The 26,068-nt window shown below is 40.6% G+C and overlaps 1 protein-coding gene across 1 annotated transcript in view; it reads right to left on the bottom strand.

Annotated features, from left to right (window-relative positions):
• trappc9 (trafficking protein particle complex subunit 9) overlaps positions 1 to 26,068 on the bottom strand; it is a 598,494-nt gene that overhangs the window by 554,176 nt on the left and 18,250 nt on the right. The window contains exons 3-5 of the mRNA XM_043689331.1: positions 22,494 to 22,639; positions 20,441 to 20,569; positions 16,758 to 16,784 (exon numbers count right to left, since the gene is read on the bottom strand). Coding sequence (XP_043545266.1) covers positions 16,758 to 16,784; positions 20,441 to 20,569; positions 22,494 to 22,639 — 302 coding nt within the window. The remainder of the gene's footprint in view (positions 1 to 16,757; positions 16,785 to 20,440; positions 20,570 to 22,493; positions 22,640 to 26,068) is intronic.

Raw genomic sequence — 26,068 nt, 5'->3', positions numbered from 1 at the left:
AGTGGCTAGTTCGCGCTGTATTCCATGAGATCTAACCTTGTCGAACACCTTACTGAAGTCCATATAGATCACATCTACCGCTCTGTCCTCAATCTTCTTTGTTACTTCTTCAAAATCATCAATCAAGCTTGTGAGACATGATTTCCTACGCACAAAGCCATGTTTACTATCCATAATCTGTCCCTACCTTTCCAAATACATGTACATCCTGTCCATCAGTGTTCTCTCCAACAACTTGCCCACTGCCGACATCAGGCTCACTGGTCTATAGTTCCCTGGCTTGTCCTTACCACCCTTCTTAAACAGTGGCACCACGTTTGCCAACCTCCAGTCTTCCGGCACCTCTCCTGTGACTATCAATGATCTCTAAGAGGCCCAACAATCACTTCTCTAGCTTCCCACAGAGTTCCAGAGTACACCTGATCAGGTCTTGGGGATTTATTCACCTTTATGTGTTTCAAGACATCCAGCACTTCCTCCTCTGCAATATGCATTTTGTAAGGTATCACCATCTATTCCCCGACAGTCTACATCTTCCATATCCTTTTCCACAGTAAATACGGATGCAAAATACTCATTTAGTATCTCCCCCATTTTCTGCGGCTCCACACAAAGGCTGCCTTGCTGATCTTGGGAAGGGCCTTCATCTCTCCCGAGTTACCCTTTTGTCCTTAATATATTTGTAAAAACCCTTTGGATTCTCCTTAATTGTTTGCCAAAGCTATTTCATGCCTCCTTTCCCCCCCTCCAGGTTTCCCTCTTATACTCCTACTTCTTTTATACTCCAAGGATTCACTCGATCGATCCTGTCTCCACCTGACATGTGCTTCCTTCTTTTTCTTCACCAAACCCTCAATTTCTTTAGTCATCCAGCATTCCCGACACCTACCAGCCTTTCCTTTCACCCTAACAGAAATATACTTTCTCTGGATTCTCGTTATCTCATTTCTGAAGGCTTCCCATTTTCCAGCCGTCCCTTTACCTGCAAACATCTGCCCCGAATCAGCTTTCAAAAGTTCTTGCCTAATACCGTCAAAAGTGGCCGATCTCCAATTTAGAACTTCAACTTTTAGATCTGGTCTATCCTTTTCCATCACTATTTTAAATCTAATAGAATTATGGTCACTGACCCCAAAGTGCTCCCCCACTGACATCTGTCACCTGCCCTGCCTAATTTCTCAAGAGTAGGTCACGTTTTGCACCTTGTAGGTACATCCACATACTCAATCAGAAAATTTTCTTGTACACACTTAAATTCCTCTCCATCTAAACCCTTAACACGCCATCCCTTATCAAAAATGCCACTCCCCCTCCTCTCTTGCCTCCCTTTCTATCCTTCCTGTAGCTTGAAGCTGCCAGTCCTGCCCATCCCTGAGCCATGTTTCTGTAATTGCTATGATATCTCAGTCCCATGTTCCTAACCATGCCCTGAGTTCATCTGCCTTCCCTGTTCGGCCGCTTGCATTGAAATAAATGCAGTTTAGTTTATTAATCCTACCTTATGCCTGCCTGCCCTGTTTGACTCGGTTCTATTCTCAGCTGTACCAGTCTCAGATTGATCTCTTTCCTCACTATCTCCCTGGGTCCCACCCTCCCACCTTACTAGTTTAAATCTTCCCGAGCAGCTCCAGCAAATCTCCCTGCCAGTATATTAGTCCCCTTCCAATTTAGGTGCAATCCGTCCTTCTTGCACAGGTCACTTCTACTCCAAAAGAGATTCCAATGATCCAAAAATGTGAATCCTTCTCCCATACACCAGCTCCTCAGCCATGCATTCATCTGCTCTATCCTCCTATTCCTGCAATCACTAGCTCTTAGCATCGTGAGTAATCTAGATATTACTACTCTTGAGGGCCTCCTTTTTAAATTTCTGCCTAACTCTCTGTAATCTCCCTTCAGAATCTCAACCTTTTCCCTTCCTATGTCATTGGTTCCAATGTGGACAATGACCTCTTGCTGGCCCCTCTCCCCCTGTGAGGACATTCTGCACCCTCTCTGAGACATCCTTGATCCTGGCACCAGAGAAGCAACACACCATTATGATTTTTCTCTGCTGGCCACAGAGACATCTGTCTGTACCAATGGGGACTACAGAATCCCCTAACACAATTGATCTGCTGGAACCCAACGTACCCCTCGTTGCATTAGAGCCAGTCTCAATACCAGAAACTTGGCTGTTGATGCTATGTCCCCCTGAGAATCCATCACCCCCTGCATTTTCTAAAACAGCATACTTGTTTGAAATGGGTATAGCCACAGAAGACTCCTGCACTAGCTACCTACCTCTTATCCTTCCTAGAGTTAACCCATCTATGTGACTGTATCTGAGGCTTTCCCTCCTTCCTATAACTGCCATCCATTACATACTGTTGCTGTTGCAAATTCCTTATTGCTTCTATCGGTCTCTCCAACCAATCCATTCGATCTGATAAGATTCGCAACCAACATTTATTGCAGTTATAATCTGCAGTATCCCTTAAACTCTCTTTAAACTCCCACATCTGACAAGAAGTGCATATCATTCTACAAAAGGCCATTTTTGCTCCATCACAATTTACAGAACCAGAAAATAACACCATCTTATTCTTCTACAAAACACCGCACTGGGTTAAATGAATAGTTATGGCTTATATTTTAAGTTTCATCAAGAGACATATCTCAAAAAACATAATCAAGAAAGAACCCACTCTACTCACTACTGCAGACTTTCTGTAGGTCCCACTTACCTGCTTCTGTGCTGTGAACTTCGCCCAAATGGTTCCTCCAAGATGAGTTGTGAATTTCACTATGTTAATTTTCCCAGACGCACTATGTTCAGCGATACATGACTTCAAATAGCAAAGGCTGTAACTGTGCAGGTTTACTTTTCTCTCTCTCGCTCTTTCTCTCTCGCTCTCTCTCTCACATGGACCTCACCATGTGCTTCCTTTGTCTGTTCTTCTCCCTTTTAAAACTGCTGCTGTTGTGACTTTTTTCTTTCCAAAGTTCCAAAACAATGCAACAGCATATAAAACAGTAACTGCTGGTCCTGGAATTCGAGGAAATCACCTCCAACACCTAAAATATCTCAATAAAGGAGCAGCTCTTACAGAAATTTTTCCCATCCTCCATCTTCCATTACCCAGAATCCTCTGATTGATGCATGCTATTTTAATATTTTAAAAATAATCTTACATAGATACCCAGGTTATGAATCTTTACAACTTCTCACTTTCCATCATTTAGAAAAAGCTCTTTTTCTTCTTATAAAACTCAAAAGGAAGGCCCTCACGCTCCCTTACAAACTTTAAAACCAGGCGTTTCACTCCTTAATGCAGACTTTTCTCCTGAAATAGTAGGTCATCTGATGTTAGGGATGCAGCAAGGCTCTGAGCGAGTGCCACTCAAGGGCTCAGGCCCTGAAAGATCCCTGAATGACTATTCTGGAGGGCAGGATCACCAAGGAATCAGAATCAGCTGGTTGCTTCAGACCACTCCTCCACCTTGCCTCCCCAGTCAATACGGGAAAGACAAGGATGAGTCACCTTGTTAAAGTTCTGGTTTTGGCCCTACATTTCCAACCAGACATCTTAAGTCAAGAATTCAAAGCCAAATTGTTTGCGCTCTCACAGCAACTGTTCAGTGCTTCCCATGCTAGGCCACAAAGAGATTCAAAGTGTCCACTCATTTGACGTCTATTGTCCTCTGAAGGAATTCTAACCTTAAAAAAAGGTATCAAGGCTGCTCTCTCAGAGGCAAACAGTGGCACATCTTCATGCTGACCCACGCTGTCAGCATCACAAGTGAAAAGACAGTGGCAGTAACCAGGCCTATTCTGCATTGGTGAACAAGTTGAGGAACTTGTTTAAGTCCTTTGGCTCGGTGGACAACTGGTGATATCTTCACTCAATTCCATCATTTTCACCTTGGAAAAGCCTAGAGATGGGGCATCCGGAATCAAAATGCCTTTACATTTCCTCTTTCTGGCAGCTTCTGGTCAGCAGGTGCTCGGCTCAGACTTTAGTCTGATGTGTATGTGGAACTTGTTCCATTCTGTCTTTAGTTAGGATCCAGATACTGACACTTAAGCAACCTTCTGCTAAACAAAGAGCATTCCAGGACTCATTCTGTTGATCATGGACAGCTGGAAACAGTAACAGGAAGGGTTCCCCTTCCTTAGCAAGATGTAGCAAAGATTCACATCTGCAGCTTTTGTCAACATTACATGAAAGGATAGACAAAGAAGCATAAATGTAGAATCAAGTTGCTGAATCATGTTTCAGTCAAACCACCAAGAATCTTACCCTGCAAGAGGCATACAAAGGGAAGGGAGTATGTGCTGAGGGGCCTGAAACCTGCCAAGCATTCAGGTCCTGCAGGATCTGAACCAAGGTTTCCAAATATTAAGTAGGAATATAGGAGTCACTATCATTTTGGCAGATGGTGACTAGCAGGGTCAGTGTTAGGGGGCCAGTTATTCACAATGTGTATTGATATTTTGTATTTCAGGGGCCAAATGCAATATTTAAACTTTCAAATGATGAAACTAAGTGGGAATATGTATTGCACAAGACAAAGTGGCTTCCAGAAGATTTAAACAGGCTAATGAATAGGGAAGAACATGGTATTTGAATACGCTGTGGTGAAACAACATATCCCCTTTGGTAGAATTAACAGATGCACCGAGAATTGAAGTTGGCAAGTTTAATGAACCCTTGTTGGTTAATCTGAATGCTAAAGTGCAGGTACAGCAAGCTATTAGAAAGACTATTGGAATGTTAACATTTATCACATGAGGTTGAGAGTATAGCAGTCATGAAGTCTCCCTTCAATTGTATAGGAGCTGAGCTAAACCGCACCGAGAGTACTGTGTTCAGTTTTTATTTTCTTTACTCAGCAAGGATAAACTTGCTAGAGAGGAAGTGGAACAAAAGGTTCAGACTTGCTCCTGGGATGGCAGGGTTATCATATGGATGCAAACTGGGCAAACTGAGCCAAATATTCTTTGGAATTTCGAAGAATGAGCAGTGCTCTCACTACTAACAAAATACTTTGAGGCATAGACGTGGTAGACGCAGGGAACATGTTTTCTCAGGTTGGTGAATCTAAAACGAGGGCGTACAGAATAAAAACAAAAAGGGGATGCCACTTAAACCAAAAGTGAACAGAAACTATTTTACTCAAAGGGTGCGAACGTTTGGAATTCTCTATCAAAGAGGTCTGTGGAGGCTCAGTCTTAGACCTACTCAAAAGATAGTGTGACAATACTGTAGCTTTCAAGATGTTATTTTGCCCTTTTTTTCTGAAGGCAGATTGTCATGTGGAGGTTCAGGGCTGTCTCCAAGAGAGTAAACAACTTGTGATGCCTTGGGTTTTTTTTTGAAGTTGGAACAATGGAAGCAGCCTGGGTGCGATCAGCTCTCTCAGACAACACTTTGTAGTTCTTTTTAGTTTTCACTTTCAGCAGAAGCCATGAGGTTTCAAAAGAGTTGGAAGTTTCAGAAAATCTCTCTTAGCTACTGTTCTCAAAACAAGCCTTATAAAGTTCAACCTCCTCTAATTCGAGCATTTTCCCTATATGCAAGGCTGACAGGCCTGTAGTTGCTGATATTGTTCCCTTACTTCTTTAATGGGGAGGGTGACAGTACTTCTCTCAAAGACTCATAAATCTGTAGAATTCACTAATACAGAGTAGTCATAGAGATGTACAGCATGGAAACAGACCCGTCCATGTTGACCAGATATCCCAACCTAATCAGCACCCGGCCCATATCCCTCCAAACCCTTCCTATTCATGTACACATCCAAATGCCTCTGAAATGTTGCAATTGTACCAGCTTCTACCACATCCTCTGGCAGCTCATTCTATACACGTACCACCCTCTGAGTGAAAAAGTTGCCCCTTTAGGTATCTTTTATATCTTTCCCCTCTCACCCCAAACCTATGTCCTCTAGTTCTGGACTCCCCGAACCTAGAGAAAAGAAAGACTTTGCCTATTTATCCTGTTCATGTCCCTCAATATTTTGTAAACCTCTAAGGTCATCCCTCAGCCTCCGACGCTCCAGGGAAAACAGCCCCAGCCTGTTCAGCCTCTCCCTGTACCTCAGATCCTCCAACCCTGGCAACATCCTTGTAAATCTTTTCTGAACCCTTTCAAGCTTCACAACATCTTTCCGATAGGAAGGAGACCAGAATTGCACGCAATATTCCAACTTTGGCCTAACCAATGCCCTGTACAGCTGCAACATGACCTCCCAACTCCTGTAATCAATACTCTGACCAATAAAGGAAAGCCTACCAAACGCCTTCTTCGCTATCCTATCTACCTGCGACTCCACTTTCAAGGAGTTATGAACCGCACTCCAAGGTCTCTTTGTTCAGCAATACTCCCAACTCCATCTGCCACTTCTCAGCCCATTGGCCCATTTGGTCAAGATCCTGTTGTAATCTGAGGTAGCCCTCTTCACTGTCCACTACACCGCCAATTTTGGTGTCATCTGCAAACTTACTTACTGTACCTCTTATGCTCGCATCCAAATCATTTATGTAAATAACAAAAAGTAGAGGACCCAGCACTGATTCTTGTAGCACTCCACTGGCCACAGGTCTCCAGTCTGAAAAACAACCCTCCACCACCACCCTCTGTCTTCTACCTTTGAGACAGTTCTGTATCCAAATGGCTAGTTCTCCCTGTATTCCATGAGATCTAACCTTGCTAATGAGTCTCCCATGGGGAACTTTGTCGAACGCCTTACTGAAGTCCATATAGATCACATCTACCGCTCTGCCCTTAATCTTCTTTGTTACTTCTTCAAAAAACTCAATCAAGTTTGTGAGACATCATTTCCCACGCACAAAGCCATGCTAACTATCCCGAATCAGTCCTTGCCTTTCCAAATGCATGTACATCCTGTCCCTCAGGATTCCCTCCAACAACTTGCCCACCACCGAGGTCAGGCTCACCAGTCTGTAGTTCCCTGGCTTGTCCTTACCGCCCTTCTTAAACAGTGGCACCACGTTTGCCAACCTCCAGTCTTCTGGCACCCCACATGTGACTATCAATGATACAAATATCTCAGTACAGTGGATGCCATAACAGGACACATTTAAAAAGAAGATAGACAAAATTTTAGTTATAATGGGTTGAAGGATTATAGAGAACAGGCAGAAAAGTAGAGTTGAAGCCAAGACGAGATCAGCCATCATCATGTTGGAGCAAGCTAAAAGAGCTAATTTGCCTACAACTGCTCCTGTTACATTCTTCTGTCATTCGTATAGTTTCAAGCTTCCAATCTGGAGGAATCATTCCACTGCATGAGAAATTTTGGAACATGATTACTATTCAGCTCACAAGCCATTCTTTCATTAGGTTCTGAGAACTTAGCAATTTTCCACACCATTAATTTCTCCAGCAAAGCTTTCTTACTAATTCCAACCTCCTTTTCCCTCCTCATTCTCCCTAGTCACTTGGATCTCTAGTGCTGAGTGTTTCTTGAATCTTCCTCAATGACAAGAGACACAAAGAACTCATTTAGTTTCTCAGCCATTTCTCTGTTCCCAATTATACATTTTCCCAACTACTTTTAATGGACCCACATTCTTATAATATGGAACAGTACAGCATAGGAAGAGGCTCTTTGGCCCATTATGTCTGTGCTGACCATGATGCCATTCTAAACTAATCCCATCTGCCTACACATGGCCTATATCTTTCTATGTCCTGCCTGTTCATGTACCTAGATGTCTCAAAAACTTTACTCACATATCTGCTTCTAGCACCGTCCCTGGCAACACATGCTCAGGGCGGCTCGGTGGCTCAGTGGTTAGCACTGCTGCCTCACAGCAACAGGGTCCCAGGTTCGATGGCAGCCTCGGGTGACTGTGTGTGGAGTTTGCACATTCTCCCAGTGTCTGCGTGGGTTTCCTCCCACAAATCCAAAAATGTGCAGGTTAGGTGAATTGGCCATGCTAAATTGCCGTTAGTGTTATGTGAAAGGGTAAATGTAAGGGAATGGGTCTGGGTGGGTTACGCTTCGGCAGGTCGGTGTGGACTTGGGCCGAAGGGCCTGTTGCCACACTAAGTAATCTAAGTAATCTGAAAAGGAACATAACCTCAATAGTGAGCGATGGACTTTTATCCCAAGTGTCTCTATTTCAGTGCTCCTAAGAATCCTACCATTTACTGTATATTTTCCTCTTGCATTTGACCTCCAAAATGTGTACCACTTCACACTTGTCTGAAATAAACTCCATCTGTCATTTCTCCATCCAACTTTACAACTCATCTGTATCCTGTTGTTGCCCTTTGATAAACCTTCTTCACTATCCACAACTTCACCAATTTCCATGTCATCTGCAAACTTACTAATCAGCCCACTTACATTTTTATCCAAATTATTCATATATATTGCTAACAACTGAGACCCCAACACTGGTCCTCACAGACCACCACTGGTCATAGGCCTCCAGTCAGAAAAACATCCTTCCACAAATACTCTGTCTATGACCAAGCTAACTTTGTATCCAACTTGCCAATTCACCACAGATTCCATGCAACTTAATCTTCTGGAACAACCTACCATGAAGGATCTTTCTAAATGCTTTAGTAATGTCCATTGCTGCCTTACCTAACATTCACTGCCTTGACTTCAAACAGCTTCATCACTTCCTCAAAACACTCAGTTGAATTTGAGAGACAGGTCTCCCGACATACAGCTATGCTGACTATCCCATCTTCTCCAAATTCAAGTAAATTCTGTCCCAAAGAATCTTCTCCAATAATATCCAATAATGTATGGTTCACTGGCCTTTAATTTCCTGGATTATTTGTGCTGTCATTCTTAAACAAAAAGTAACAACACTAGCTATTCCCCAGTCTTTTGAGACTTCACCTGTGGCTAGAGGACACATAGATCTCTGTGAAAGCCCCAACAATCTCCTCCCTTGTTTCCTTCAGATCCTGGGATAGATTCCACCAGACCCTAGGGACTTTACTTGATGTTTTCAAGACACCCAACACCACCACCTCCTTATTACTGATATGTCCCAGCATATCAACATACCTCTCCCAATTTTAGATTAGATTAGATTACATTACAGTGTGGAAACAGGCCCTTCGGCCCAAGTCCACACCGACCTGCCAAAGCCTAACCCACCCATACCCCTACATTTACCCCTTACCTAACACTACAAGCAATTTAGCATGGCCAATTCACCTGATCTGCACATCTTTGGACTGTGTGAGGAAACCGGAGCAGCCGGAGGAAACCCACGCAGACACGTGCAAACTCCACACAGTCAGTCGCCTGAGGCGGGAATTGAACCCGGGTCTCTGGCGCTGTGAGGCAGCAGTGCTAACTGCTGTGCCACCGTGCCGCCCATAGTTTACAATCAACTATATCCTTTTCCTGGGTGAAAACTGATACAAAGCACGCATTAAGGACCATGCCCATTTAACTCCGGCTCCATACATAAATTTCTTCTCGTCATCCCCCTTCTCCTCTTGCGCGCCCCCCCCCCAACTCCTCTCTTTCCTCCCGCTGCCCAAGTGGGTCTACCCTTTCCATGGGTAACCCCAATATATGGATAAAATGCCTTAGAATTCTTCTTAATCCTACTTGCCAAAGACATTTCATGACCCTTTTGAGCCCACCTAATGGCTTGATTGTTATTTTCTGTCTCCTTTACACACCAAAATCTTAAAGAAAGTGAGGACTACAGATACTGGAGGGTCAGAGTCAAAACGTATGGCACTAGAAAAACACAGCAGGTCAGGCAATATTTGAGGAGTAGGAGAATTGACATTTTGGCCATAAGCCCTGGTTCTGGTTTGGTTTCAGTTCCCTGAACCTTAGATATACTACTTCTTTCTTTATGTTAAAAATCACAACACCAGGTTATAGTCCAACAGGTTTATTTGGAAAGTGCAAGCTATTGAAGCGCTGCTCCGTCAAGTAGCTCGTAAACTTCCAATAAATCTTGTCAATGTTTGTTCTGGAATTTGCCAGCCTCATCGTTCATGCTCACAGGAACATATTAATCCTAATCATACTAGTCTTGATCAACTGGCCTTTAAAAGACTCCTACATCAGATGTGAACAAATAGTCGCCCCAATGCAAATTCTCCAGGTCCTGCCTAATACTGTTGTCAACAGCCTTCCCATAATTTTCCACTTTCATTCAAGGACCAGTCTTAACCTTACCCATAACTATTTTAAAAACATACTTCTTTCTTCCCAAATGTATCCATGAGACTTCAATCACCTTGCCAGGCTCATTCTTCCATACCAGGTCTTCCCGAATCGGTCTACCTATTTCACGAAACCCTCCTGGATGAACCTAACAAATTCTGCCCCACAAAGCCCCTTGCTCAAAAGGGAGCCCCAATCAATACTGGGGAAGTTAAATTTACATCACCTCGTGCTTTTACATCTTTCAATGATCCGTTTACATTTCTGTTCTTCCATCGCCCACTAGCTATTGGGAGCTCTGTATTATAACCTCATCTTAGTGACTGCATTCTTTCTCATTCCCAGTGGCCTCATTGAATGGATCCTCCAAAATGCAACTCATCCACTCATTTCACATCTCTCAATCTCATTGAAACATCTAAAAACTGGAATGTTGAGGTGCCAGTCCTCCCTTTCTGTCAACCAAGTTTCTGTATTGGCTATCACATAGCATTCCGTGGAACCATGTTCTCCTACAGTGAATCCTTAAAAACTACAAACAAACAATAAACTAGCAACCGATTACAGAACTTCACCTGCTACTCACCAAAATCAGATTTCTTACTGACTCTATTCCTAACAAACTACAAACAACTAAAATAAGTAATTTATATTGTATCTCCCTCTAAACACCACTTATTTAGTCTCCAGAACCAATTTCTCAGCAGCCCAATCCTATATCACTTTTGGACTCCAATATCCAGAGCTCAGTTTTTGGATTCTACTCTGCTCTGCTCCCACTGCGGCTGACTGACCTCAATCCAGGTCCTACTTTGAGAGGCTGATTAGTCAATTTTTCCACTTTTTAATACCTGTGAAACCGTCTACAGTTGCTTCTTGGTTTTTCTGCTATATTACATTCAAATTCTCTTCTGCCTTTGCTTCAGTTCCCTTGGTCCACCTTTGCTGTGTTCTACAAAACATTACAATGTTCAGATGTGTTACATTTTCTGGCCACTTCTTGTGCCTTTTCTTTTAGCTGTGTACAATCCTGAACTACTTCAGTCAACCAAAATTGACTGACCTTAGAACTGTTTCACCTTGAAGGAATGTATAGTTACTTTAAGTCATATAATAAGCTCTTTAAAAAATTTCCATTGCCTATGTACAGTAATGTTTAATGTATTTTCCCAATCCAACTCAATCTGTACCTCAAGCTTTCATAATTTCCCTTATTTAAATTTATCACCCATTGCTTCAGTGAACTAACTCACTTTCAAACAAAAAACATAAAATATCAAAGAAACTTCAAAGCACAGTCAATTCAAAGAACCTCAAATGTACCTGAACTTACTGGACAATAACTCATTTGAAGCAATTCTGATATCTTAGAATTTAGAATGCTCGTCAACCGCCTGATCACACTTTGCTAATTTTCTTTTGATCCTCTAAATGTACCAATCATTCTGACATTTTCCTGTGGTCAGCATAATCTTTCCATGAAATGAACTATTCTTAACTAGACTCTCCTCTTTGTCAAATACTTTCTTACATCTATGATTTCTGGTGCCCTCCATTCTTTGGCAATTTCAGGTTCACAACAATACATAGTCTGCAGCTCCAATTCTCTTCAAGACAGGATTCCATTTCTTTCTTCAATAAATATTTAACAACTCTCCATCTTGAATTTGCCCTTTCACTCAATCAAACATCATCTCAATCTGAATGTGTTTTTCTTCATATAATTGCACATGCTCCTCTAGAGCACAAGTACTGCTTGGAATACCTTGTATCAAAATCATTTTTGTCCATTGTTAGCAGTAGATGTAAAACAATGATTGAATGGAAGAAGTGGTAACTGAGACACATTGGATAACCTTAGTAACAAATGGTGCTGCTCTTGTTGAATCAAAGTCTTCATTTGAGTGTGATTCCAGTTTTCACTGATAGCCCATTTCTGTCTATTCTTTTAATCTGGCAGAGCAAAGATGTTTGCATTGTTAAATGATTGAATTGTTGCCACTCCCCATCTTCCATGATGACTCTCAGTTTTTCCTTCAAAATGTATCCAATTCTTTTTGAGTGCTACTGTGGAGTCCACATCCACCAGATAATAAATTCCTAACCATCATACTGTAAGCTTGAGTTTCTTGCGCTAATCACATTAAGCCTGTGCCCTTTGGTTATTGATTCTTCAGGCTCTGATTATGGTTTCTTCCTGTTGCTTCTTCAAGAAGCTAAAAAGCTCTTCAACCAAGCTTTCAGTCAGCTGAGTACTCACTTAAAACTGAGATAGCTTTCCAGAAATCTCTAACTTTTAAATCAAATAACTCAAATAATCATAGGTTTCCAAAGGAATCCTGAACCTGGATTTTGGCCAAAAAAGGTAGCCATTGAAGTACATGTGCAGTATTGTGCGTTCCTAGCTGAAAAAAAACTTACAAATAAAATCACTAAACAAAGAAAATAGAGGAGAGTTAGGTACCTTAGGTCCTTGTAAGCAAACTTTGAAACATTTCAACTTGAAGGACTGTACATTTCTGAATGTGTACAATGATAAACAAAATGGCCATTCAAATAAAATCTATAATGTGCAAATGCTGGAAACATTGTTTAAAAAAAGACAATCTTAAAAAGAAAATTGCCAGAAAAACTTTGCAGGTCTGATAGCATCTTTGAAGAGAAAACAGAGTTAAGGTTTTGGGTCCAGTGACCTCTCTTTCAGAACTGAAGTTCACTAACTAAAGCTTAGCTTGACCAGCTCCATCCAGCTGCAGAATTTGGTCCGTGCAGGTAGCAGCTTCAGAAGAGTCTGTTTCCTGACTCTGACCGTCAGTTCAACTCATCCATGCTGATCAGATATCCAAAACTGACATAGCCACATTTCCTAGCATTTGGCCCATATCCCTCTAAGCATTTCCTATACATCTAACCATCCAGATGCCTTTCACATGTTGTAATTATACCAGTCTCCTCCACTTCCTCTGGCAGCTCATTCCACCCTGCATGTGAAAAAGTTGACCTCTCACCTCAAACTAGTGCCCTCTAGGTTTGGATTCCCTTACTCTGGGAAAAAGACCTTGGCTATTTATCTTATCCATGCCCCTCATAAACCTCTACAAAAGGTAACCCCTCAGACTCTGATGCTCCATGGGAAAAAAAAACTCCAATCTATTTAGGCTCTCCCTACAACTTTGCTGATGACACCACGGTAGGATGGATATCAACAATGAGTCAGAATGCAGAAAAGAAATAGAGGGTTTGGTGACATGGTGCAATGATAACAACCGCTCTCTCAATGCCAGCAAAACTGAAGACCTCATCGATGACTTCAGAAAGAAAGGAAGAGTACACGACCCCATCTACATCAACGGTGCTGAGGTTGACAGCGTCGAGAGTATCAAGTTCCTAGGAGTGACGATAACTGACAATCTATTTTGGACTTCCTACGTAGATGTGACAGTCAAGGCAGCACAACACCACCTCTTCCTCCTCAGACAGTTGAGGAAATTTGGCATATCTGTAAGGACCCTCACTAACTTCTACAGATGCAGCAGAAAAAGCATTCTGCCCAGACACATAATAGCCTGGTATGGTCTTGGGCCGAGCAATTGCCATAAACTACAGAAGGTTGTGTGCACAGCCCAGATCATCACAAAACTAAGCACCCATCCATGAACTCCATTTACACCTCTTGTTGCCATGGAAAGGCTGCCAACATCAAAGAGGTGTGGAGGTGTCGGCGGATGATTTGGTTTGTGCGGGGGTTGGTAGGGTGGAAGGTTCCACCACAGAACACACCAGATGGCCTCCTTCTTTAGAGACCGCAATTTCCCTTCCCACCTGGTTAAAGATGCCCTCCAACGCATCTCATCCACATCCTGCACCTCCGCCCTCAGACCCCACCCCTCCAACCGTAACAAGGACAGAATGCCCCTGGTGCTCACCTTCCACCCTACCAACCTTCGCATGGACCGGGTCGTCCGCCGACGTTTCCGCCGCCTCCGGGCGGACCCCACCACCAGGGATGTGTTTCCCTCCCCACACCTTTCCGCCTTCCGCGGGGGCCGTTCCCTCCGTGGCTGCCTGGTCGGGTCCGCGCCCCCCTGCAGCCCACCCTCCCATCCTGGCGCTTTCCCCTGCCGCCGCGGGAACTGTGGGGCCTGCGCCCGCGCCTCCTCCCTCACCTCTATCCGGGACCCTGGGGGAGCCTTCCACATCCATCGGGGTTTTGCCTGCACATCCACCGGTGTCGTTTATTGTGTCCGTTGCTCCCGATGCGGTCTCCTCTGCATTGGGGAGATTGGGCGCCTCCTAGCGGAGCGCTTTGGGGAGCGTCTCCGGGTCACTTGCACCAGTCGGCCGCATCGCCCCGTGGCCCAGCGTTTCAGCTCCTCCTCCCATTCTGCCGGGGACGTGGAGGTCCTGGGCCTCCTTCACCGCCGCTCCCTCACCGCCAGACGCCTGGGAGGGGGGGGAAGCGCCTCGTCTTCTGCCTCGGTGCACTTCAGCCCCCAGGGCATCGGTGTGGACTTCGACAGTTTCCTCGTTTCCCCTTCCCCCACCTCACCCCGGTTCCGGACTTCCGGCTCGGCGCTGTCCCCATGACTTGTCCGGACTTGTCCTGCCTGCCTGGCTCGTTTTCCGCCTGTCCACTCCGCCCTCTCCTCCCCGACCTATCACCTTCGTCCCCTCCCCCACTCACCCATTGTACTCTATGCTACTTTCTCCCCACCCCCACCCTCCTCTAGCTTATCTCTCCACGCTTCAGGATCTCTGCCTTTATTCCTGATGAAGGGCTTTTGCCCGAAACGTCGATTTTGCCTGTCCTCGGATGCTGCCTGAATTGCTGTGCTCTTCCAGCACCACTGATCCAGAAACTGCCAACATCAAAGACCTATCCCACCCCGGTAATACTCTCTTATAACATCTTCCATCAGGAAGATACAGAAGCTTGAACACACAGCAGCAGATAAAAGAACAGCTCTTTCCCTGCTGTTATTAGATACATGAATGGACTGTCTAACTTCAAATAATATTAATTATGTTAATACTGTGCTTGCCTTGCGGTGTAACATGTATGCCTCACTCTGTACAAGTTTTTTTCACCCTATGCTCTGTATGTCCTTGCTTACTATGATTTGCCTGTACTGCTCTCAAATGAAGCTTTTCACTATACTTAGGTACATATGATAATAAATCAAATCAAAATCAATCAATCCCCCAACACTTCCATAAATCTTTCTGAACCTTGTTAAATGTAACATCTTTCCTACTGCTTCCGTTTGAAGACTGGACTACTAACCTCCACGACTACATGGAACCCAGAACCTGAGAGTGTTCAGGACAAGACCAGGAGAGGAGCAACAACAGACACCAGAGAGAGTTTTTTAAAAAAAAAGGTAAGAAATGAAACTGAGAATGGAAATCAGAGGCTGAGGGCAACAGCAGGTACAGGAGCAAGGATGGAGAGGGGAGCAGCTGAAATCCATGGTGATGGCAAGAAAACAAGAGCAAGAACAGATCATGGGAATAGGAGCCAGGAATACGAATCATGCTGGGGATGGGATTGGGAACAAAGGTCACATAAGCAGGCAGGCTACAGAACAGGAAGTCTAACACAAAATGATGTTCAAGTGAAACAACATTAAATAGATATACTGACAATGCTTAATCAACAATATTAAAGCAAAACAGCTTTTAGTGCAACTCGCACGGCTGATAATATCCTCTCTTCCATCTTTCTAAAGAGTGATGGACTTGATTTGCTCTTTCCTAGTACTCTAAGAGACCAGACAAGGTAAAAGCAAACAAAAAAGACTGAAATCAGTTTGTTATGCTTTTCCAGTGTATTGACTGGATGTGGAAGTAATCAACCCCTCTACTTAGGCTGAATTTGCTTCTAGAAAAAGAAAACAATAACATTTGAGGAATAAGTGCTTAGTAATCAACAGCAATCATTTTTCACATGCTTATTATTTCTGCAAGTTTCGCACAGCAATTAAGGGTGATAAACAGGGGTGGGGAACACTTTTTTCTAACTGACAAAGTGAAACATTTAGAATGCAGTTTGAATATTATTGCTTTAGGCTCTGTTAAACTATCTAACCCAAAGTCAAAATATCTCAAATTCCTTAAGCTGCATAAACAAAAAAAGATGCTGGAAAAAAAAACTGAGATACACATGTAATACCTCAAATGTCAAAAAAAGGATATACTGCTTTGTTGATTTGACAAACTTTCTTTCAAGACCATAATTTTAAAAATCTACCATTGCAGTTTCACTGGCTTAAAACAATTACACAATGTTACACAGGAGAACAACCCAAGAAACTACACAGGCCAAGTTGCAAAGATGCTACCATAATTTCAAGGTACCAAAACAGTTTAAACATTATAATAGCTCATAGAAACTAATTACATGTTACAACATGGTTAACTAAACGGTATGACTTTCCAAAATATTGACAGGCTGTATGATATAACAATATATTTCAATCATTTTGATTTCTTCATGCAAGCAATATCTTATGTATAGGCAAACAAGCAGCAAAAGCAAACATAATTGTTGCAACATTCACATGTAATAAATAAGCAGAGTACTGTACCTGGATCAATGAGAACTTCCTGTGCCCCTAGAAGTGGGAACAAACAATGGTCTTTCACTCCCTTTGCACACTCAATTTAAAGAAAATCATTGTCATTTAATCTATTCAAATGTACTAACAGGTGATGCCTTAAAATAATCTATGAAACATCTTCCCCTACCTTTCTTGGTACTCCTAATCATAACCTGCCAGAGTTCAAAACAAGTTGCCTTCTTACAGAAGCACAAACTTGCTGAACTTTTTAAAAGATTAAAAGCAGCAAGACTTCAGAAAAATTAAACTGCCACAGTTTTCCAGGATGTTTAATCCTTTGTATGTGCATGTTGCATTTCAATAGACAACTTGACAAGACAAGGCCAAGAGAAAAGCTGAATGGTATAGTATGCCAATTACCTCTGGCATATGCGCCTTAATTCAAAGCACCTTAACCAGCTCAGATCAAAAAGGTAATTTGGACAATCTCAAATCAGCACCGACTGGACATGATTCCAGTGCATAAGTTACTATAGTTCACAAAAACCATAATTTCACTTGGGCAAAAACAATGTCTGTTTTAGCAAGTGAAGTAGAAGACACCTTACTCAAGTTAAGGCCATTGGCTAAGAGTGAAAAGAAACTTTATTCATCGACACAAATGCTTGATTGGTATTCAAGACAATTTATTTTATCTGCCTAATAGCAAGGTTTGCAAAAGCATCATATGGATTTTGAAACAATGAAATAAACTTAGATTCTAGAAACACTATATCAGGATGCGACATTAGGATTAATGTTTCAGGTCGATGAATTTGCATCAAAATAAGCCAAAACCAGCAAAAAAAAATTCAGGCAGGGATGGCCATCTCAAATAATTTTTAAAAAGGATAAAGGAAATCCTTAAGGCATTGAGCATATTTTTTAATTTCGGAGAAATGAAATAATTGACCTTGAAAAAAACTTTTCAAATTCCAAAGTATAATCTTAGACAAGATCATAAATGAAAAACAGCAGGCAATGAGGGCAGGAATCAAGACAGGCAGACAAGAGGAAGCGAATCCCAGCTGGATATTCAAGGTGTGAGAGAGGCCAAGCAAAAAGCAACGGCCGAAAGCATTCAAATTTACAAATTGTACCTGCACACAAACGGCAAGAATTGAAAGCCGAGCAAACTGTAAAATGAAAAATTATTATGTAATGGCAGACGCATTGATTTACACCTTATCAATGGGAGATTTAGAACTACACTGACAAGCAGAGGAGTTACTTTCCTTCCCCACCTCCACTGAAACATTGTCAAACTTTTTCCATTATAAAACATTGTCACAAAATAAATTGACACAATCCTGACCCTTCAAGAGAGCAATTTATACCATAAGTGTTTGTAGAATCCATCTAACGGATCTGATAATTTTAAGATCAACAATGAAACCAAGTGATTGATTCCAAATTCACAATGTTTTTTTTTTGCCAACATCCTTTCACCACTACCTAGTTTTTACTGAGCAATTTCAGTTTTCATAAATACACTTCACCAAAACAGCAAAATTACACCAGTAAATCTGGCACCAAAGGGTATTGTTTGCAACCCATCAAAGCAACAACAAAAAAAACTCTAAGTGAAGCAAAATTTAAGTCTCCTTTATACCCAAGAAGCATATTCTGGCATTACAACTAATATCAATTGCGGTACAATTGGCTTCCTGGCTAATAATTCTGAAAGCTTGCTACAGATGGCTCATGTATTTTTTAACTTTACATCTGATCCTGAGCAACTTAACAATAAAGGCTGACCTATCCATGGTGTTTAAAGGCATGCAATTGATGTTTGCAACTGTCCATGATTAAATGTCAAGTGTTTTGATCTACTGCTGCCTGACAAATTGCAATGGTTCAATTCCTGTATTAGAATGAACACTGTTAAACAATAGTGTCTCACGCAGCTACTTCTGCCAAAGACTCACCCCTTGTCGCTCACAAATGCTGCATCAATGGGTTGAGTTGATATGGTGTATGGGCTGACGTGTTACCTGGATTGCTCAACTCTATTGTATAATGACTTTGTCAGTGTACACTTTCCAAGTTTGCATTCATGCAAGTTTTGTATGGTAAAAGGGAACTGCTAGAGCTAACACTGTGCTCTTTTTGTGGAGGATTCATGTATATGTTCCTTAGATTAGGATACAGTTGTACTAATTGAAACCTAATTACTGCAGAGATCACATAAAACTCAGAACAAGTTGCACACAAGAGTTCTGAATTTGAACAACTCAGTTACTAAACTAAATTTACCAAGTCAAACAAGCCAGGGTCAAGAAATGAGAAAAGAGCCACTTACATTTCTTGTGCGCTTACCTCATGTACCATTTTCTACATTTTTAGCCAGTTACATAGTCATTCAGGGCAAGTAGGCTTTGCCAGTTAGGCCAGCATTTCTTGACTATCACTAATTGCCTCGACCTGCAGTAATTCATTTGGTGTAGGTTACCTGGAAGGTGGTCCAGGATTTTGACCCAGAGACACAAATGGAAAAGCAATACCATTTCTAAGTCAAAATAACGAGTAGATTAGAAAGGAATTTACGCACAGCATTTCTACATTCGGTTTATAAATGGTCATGATTGTGGGATGCGAAAGTACGTTCCGATGTGAATCTTTGCAGTACGTCTTGCAGATGGTACACGCTGCTGGTGAGAAAGTCAATGACACATAGCAGGAGATTGCATTGCTCATGTTTGATCTAATACCATGATACTTCATGAAGCCCAGAGTTAAAGTCAATGTTCCAGTCTCCCAGGCGACTTCTTCCCAACTGTATACCACTACACCACCATCTCTGCAGTGTTGATGGCGGCATTTGTGATATTATCTGTCAGGTACAACTCCATCAGTTGGACTATGCTGTCCAGTCCATGAGACAGTTCTCATAATTTTAATACTAGCCGCCACATGTGGCTAAGGAGGAATTTGCAAGATTAGTCAGGCTGAGTTTGCCATTAAGCTTTCTGGTGCTAGCTTATTTCAGAGGGCAGTCAAGAGTCAACGACAGAGGGGGTCTGTTATAATATGTGGGCAAGGCCAGGAAAGATCAGCAGACTTCCTACCTGAAAAGGGCAAAGTTGCAACAATAATTTCATTTCTCTAATCCCACATTAGACTCAAACCTGAGTTCTGTAGAGCATTACCAACATCTCTGGATTATTAATTACATGCGAATATAACTATTCAATCACCTCCCCTATATCAATGCATCAATCCTGATTTAGCAAGTTCTTGCTTTCTTATTTCATTACAATTTGGTTCCTTGACTCGAAGTTCTTTCATCTAAAATATATTCAGAAGTACCAATTTTAAGTGCTCCACATTATAGGTCAATGTGCAAACAGTGAATGCGAACTTTATTGTGGTGACAAGTATTGCATAAGTAAATTTATCAGTGTCTGATTTCATAGCTATACATAGAACCAAGGATATAAGTTAACTGATGCTGAACTATTTGTACTTTGCTTAATTTATTCTCCAAAATCTAACTGATAAATACAGGCTCTAACTCAAACAGCTAAAAGAATTGTAATTGATTGAAAAAGTGACTACATAGATGCTTCAGAAAAGATAGCCAGAATTAACTGACCACAATTTATAAACAAGTAACTTTCAGAAAGAAACAAAACATTTTTGCAAACTGAAAACAATGTTTTTTTACTTACCATGTCGGTGTCGCTTGCCAGCCTCAGATGGCAAACACATGTTATTAGCTCTGCGAATTGAAGGTTTTGACCCAGTACCACTTGGATAATGATAAATTACTGAAGAAGAGCACAACCCCTCCAGTGCACCTGAAGATAAAAGAGCTTTTGTTGATTTGAAAATACGAAACCCAAACCCAAATAATATTACGTGCCAATTACATTCAGGACAAAAGAAACCATGCACAAAAAATATATAACAGAATAATGCTAAAGAACATGGACCAAATTTCACTCATGAGAAAGAATAGAATGAAAATCACAATTTCCATTCAATCCTCAAGTAAATGACTTCTCATCCTCATTAACTTTTATCGACCTTAGTTCCAGTGATACATAAGAGGAGAAAGTGAGGTCTGCAGATGCTGGAGATCAAAGTTGAAACTTTATTGCTGGAACAGCACAGCAGGTCAGGCAGCATCCAGGGAACAGGAGATTCGACGTTTCGGGCACAGGCTCCTGAAGAAGGGCCTGTGCCCGAAACGTCGAATCTCCTGTTCCCTGGAGAATAGAATGAAAATCACAATTTCCATTCAATCCTCAAGTAAATGACTTCTCATCCTCATTAACTTTTATCGACTTTAGTTCCAGTGATACATAAGACCATCTCTGAATCACTTCCCTGTACCAGTCATCGCTTACATCCCTGTTCTCTGCCCAACCCTACCTCATCTTACATCTATCCTTAAAAAGGCCATCTAGCATATTCAACTAACTTCACTTTTCTCTTTGAGGAATCCTTCGTCTGTCAGTAAGATAATCAATCTTCTTTCCAGACTGATAGATACATTGTGTTCAATAATTTCAGCTCAAATTCTTGCACTCATTTCCTTTCCTAGTTTTATTTTCTTTTAGGCAGCAACACACCTGTTCCAAACATCTTCAGTTTCTTTGTTCTTTCCCTTGCCTCATCACCATACACTTTGGTCAAGGGAACTAACGTCTCTATCATTCAATTTCTTCTGACTTTCACTTTATCACTGACCTTACTTTTATCGTTATTCCACACACTTCTTGCTGAAACCTATTACCTGGGAACTTTTCCCAATTCCAAATGGTCACACATGTCACAAATCAGCTGTTTTTTTTCTTTCTCTGCACAGATGCTGCCAAAAATGCTGAGTTCTTTCCAGAAATTTGACACAGTTGTTTTAATATCTTAAATGGCTTAGCATTATTAGAATGCTTCTGCGAAGCACTAAGCAACATTTCATTCCATTAAAGGTCCTGATTAAACTAAGTGATAATTGTTGTCACTAGAAATCTATACTGCTCACTTATGTTACAGTGATATTGTCAATTATCTAATAAACATATAAGCAAACAGCATCCAATAACCGTATGAATTAGATTTCCTGAAAGACTTTCAGTAGGCTGAGCAAGAACAAGTTGTCCCATCCTAACTCTTGTAATCAGTCCCCAATAATTCCTCATTTTAGTTTCAAAATAATTTTCCACAATTACAATTTATCCTTTGCCCCTTGTTGTTAAAATGTGGGCTAGTTGGTAGGGGTTGCAAGAATGGGATATATTTGCTGCTTTTCAATATATTGGAGTGTTACCCAATTCTTATTTACTTTAAAATAAGAATGAAAACTGAAGCATATTGATAATAAAAAGATTAAATAATGTTTGGTACAAAGCTTGTGTTTCAAATCTATTGTTTCCCCATTCGTTTTTTCCTTCCCCAATTAATTTCCCCAGTGGACTAACAGAAGTATTCTCCAAATGCAATGTATAAATCCTGCGCTTCCGCATTTGTGGCAACAGTGGAATGTTTTTTGTAGAAATAGTTTTTTTTTTTAAAAAGCTAGTTTTTTTCCCTTAAAAGCTCTATAGCCACCTTTCTCCATGATTCAAGGTGTTTCCTTAAAAAAAAAGCCATTACCATACTTCATAATCTTCTTTTCAATTCCAACCCAAATGGACAGCTAATGAGGACACCTTTAAGACACAGACATTTGCAATTTACATCTGGGTTAATATTATGCTTCTACATCCAAAATAAACTCACCTCCCAACCAGAGGAAGTCATTCACAGATCGAAGTAGTTCGACAGCCATATGGTAATGCACAAGAGCATCTTGCAGCATGCCTGCTTGCAAACAAAGGTCACCAACATGTTTCCGCATTCTGCCCTGGCAACGCTTCTTATAATGTCTACAGCATAAAATGGAATAATTGTTGGAGCAATATTATATATATAGCTTGTGCAAGTTTAATGTTTACCTGCTCACTTATAAATTATAACTTTTGACATTTTAAATTTTATTTTTCACATTGCAACTTTGGTATTCTTCCCTGTGTAGATCTTATTTTTAAAAATTATTAGAAACATTTTATATGCATATTAGATTACAATTAACGATTACGAAATCTCATTTGTTAACACAAGGCCACCAACCTGTGATCACAAGGTTCTCATCCCAACAAATACAAACACAGGTTAATGTTAAACAAATCTTGCCAGCTCATTTTCCAATTATCCAGTTTTGGACAAAGACGAGATTGAATTGTAATCTAATGCCAATAATTCACGAGATGATATGTGGTTTTCAACATTTTAGTATCTCCAGTTCAAATAGCTTATATTACAATGCACACTGATTGAAATAAAATGCAGAAATACACTAAACAACTTGTTTTCTCAGTTAGAAAGTTCACAAGACAAATATCTTCACATTGTTCATCGTTTTCAAACAAAATATTCACAAAACTTTGAAATTATCTTTGCTGAACATTGAGCATTAATAGAAAAAAAATCCTATTTCAAGTCTACCTAATGAATACTCCCAAGGACATTAAGTGTCAATGGTTTCTACCACCAAAACAAAGTCTATAGACGTCAGTGTTGGATCTCCCACCTGAAGACCCCACAGGAATTGAACGAAACATAAATTGGTAGGACAGTGAATTTTAATTCAGCTAGTTGTGAATTACAATTATAAATCATGAAATGGACAACATTTGCCCAATTTTATAAGTTACATGTTTCGACAGTTCCAAATGATAAATTACATTATTGACTTGGAGAGAGATACCACACACCTTCTTGCTCATTATTGCATTAATGTCTAAAGCCAGGTTTCAAAGCTAAATGCAAACTTAACAGCCAAAAGGAGAGTGAGAGTACTACTAGCAGGATGTAATTATCCTTAAAAAGGAGCAGTTCAGCGGTGACTGTATGATACAGCACATTTCATTTGATATGAACATAGTTTAATATGACACCTCAGCATTTGTACAATAAAATTCTAGATGACCAAAACTACACTTCAGAACATCAGAACCAATTGAACTGAGCACCATACTACTTTTTATCTTGAATTATGAAAACCGAATAATCTTCAAATGAAATATGCTAAAAACTGTTGTAAATAATTTTACACAGGCATTTGAACAAGAACTACTGCAGCATTTCAGCATTCACCTAGGGTACAAAAGACATCAAATTGGCAGGTTACAGTTAAAACTTTGCAAATCTCTCTGAATGGCAAAGAAACTTGGAATGGGTCAAGTACTTTTCAAGAAACCAAGCAGCACATTTGGTCTTAACTACTGTAAACCACAAATTTCTTTAATACCCTCTAATGCAATGACATATCAACATGAGTCAGCAATTCACCTTCCTCTATTTCAGTGCCAGTGTTAAATAGATCTAGACAAAACTGGTCAGCACCTCCACTTCAAATAGTGAAGACAGAAATTTGAGAACCTGGTTACTTAAAGTTAAAAATCACACAACACCAGGTTATAGTCCAACAAGTTTAATTGGAAGCACGAGCTTTCGGAGCACCGCTCCTTCATCAGGTGGTTGTGGAGTACACAATTCTAAGACACAGAATTTATCGCAAAAGTTTAAAATGTGATGTAACTGAAATTATACATTGAAAAATACCTCGATTGTTTGTGGAGTCTCTCATCTGTTAGAATGACCATGATAGTTTCACTTCTTTCATACGTAAATCACAAAATGTTTTTATTTAAAAAGTTACATTCTCAGGTTAACTGTAACAATTGGTGTCAGCCAGATAATATGTTCAAGGTGTTAGCCCCGTGTTCCCAGTCTGTGCCATAACGTTTAGACTGATTCTAATCTAAAGTTAAAAATCACAACACCAGGTTATAGTCCAACAGGTTTAATTGGAAGCACACTAGCTTTCGGAGCTTTCACTACTATCACCTGATGAAGGAGTGTCGCTCTGAAAGCTAGTGTGCTTCCAATTAAACCTGTTGGACTATAACCTGGTGTTGTGATTTTTAACTTTGTACACCCCAGTCCAACACTGGCATCTCCAAATCATGATTCTAATCTATAAACTGAGTTAGCAGAGTCTTACATGGATTCAGACAGTTTTTGAGCAAAGTACAAATTCTGCAAGTATAACTTGGTGTTGTGTGATTTACCTTTGTATGCCCCAGCCCAACACCAGCATCTCCAAATCGTTACTTTTCAAAGCTAATACCAAAGTAAAAATCACAAGGACAAGCTCCAAAATTATTTTATGACAACAAATTCACATCCAGCTTTAACCAACGGTCATCATCACAGAAATGGCAGTTTGCAAGTGTACTTCAAATTCAATCAATCAATCAAACTACAACAGGTAAAGTTAAGGGGAAGTGACCATCATCACGCAACCTGTTAAACTCAACTGTGCTTAAATACAGTCACCACCAAATCCTTTAAGCATTTTGTGAAATCAAGGCAGTTCAGTTTCAGAACAAGTTTGACAAAATGGTTTCACTTTGCATTAAAGAGCTCTAAAATAAAATCCGCTAATATGAGATATTCTTTTATATAAATGGGCTATACTAATAATTTGAAACAAACAAATATTATGCATTTTAAACATTTTAAATAAGGCAGGAGTACAGCAGATGGGAGCATGAGTTTTTCAGTGAAGACTGCAGCTCACCTTTTTACACCCAATAATAAACTCATAGGACAGTGTTAGGAAACAAAAAAGAAACAGTAATAAGAAATAATGAGAAAAAAAATCATGAGTAATTTAGCAACAAAATTTATAAACTAACATTTCCTTGATATTGCTATTTTGCCTTACACACCAATCTACGGAAAGGTGGGCAAAAAGTAATAGTTTTACATTCAAAGGTCTCAAATGGTAAAGCAACTAGCTCATTAAAAAACTGGACATGTTAGAAGATTAGCAATAGTAAAACTCAATCACCCAATACTCTGAGCACATTTATAAAAAGCTGACTCTCCATAATTCAGCCTTGATTTCCAGCTAATTAAAATTGAAATTTATTTGAATAAACTTGTATTTATTGTAGTTAAGACTTTGATTCTGAAATGCTTTATTTAATTATTTTCAAACCATAGTTATTTTGTCAGCAAATATAATCAGTGCACACTCTTCTCCCCTCCCCCCCTCAGGGAACAAATCAAAATAAGTGGGCATGGAAGAAGACTGGCAAACGTGAAATAATGGTGCACGACAGGGATCAGTGCAGGGGCCTCAATTACCACATTAAGACCACAATTTAGTTAACCAGACGGATGGCAAGTAGGTCAAGGTGGGTACAAAGTGTCCATAACAATATCAAAAGTGGGAATGGGCAAAA

Source organism: Chiloscyllium plagiosum, chromosome 4, assembly GCF_004010195.1.
Source record: "Chiloscyllium plagiosum isolate BGI_BamShark_2017 chromosome 4, ASM401019v2, whole genome shotgun sequence".
In the NCBI taxonomy this organism is placed as follows: domain Eukaryota; kingdom Metazoa; phylum Chordata; class Chondrichthyes; order Orectolobiformes; family Hemiscylliidae; genus Chiloscyllium; species Chiloscyllium plagiosum.
The sequence above is the reverse complement of the archived record's forward strand: the minus strand, read 5'-3'. Positions and strand labels throughout refer to the sequence as shown.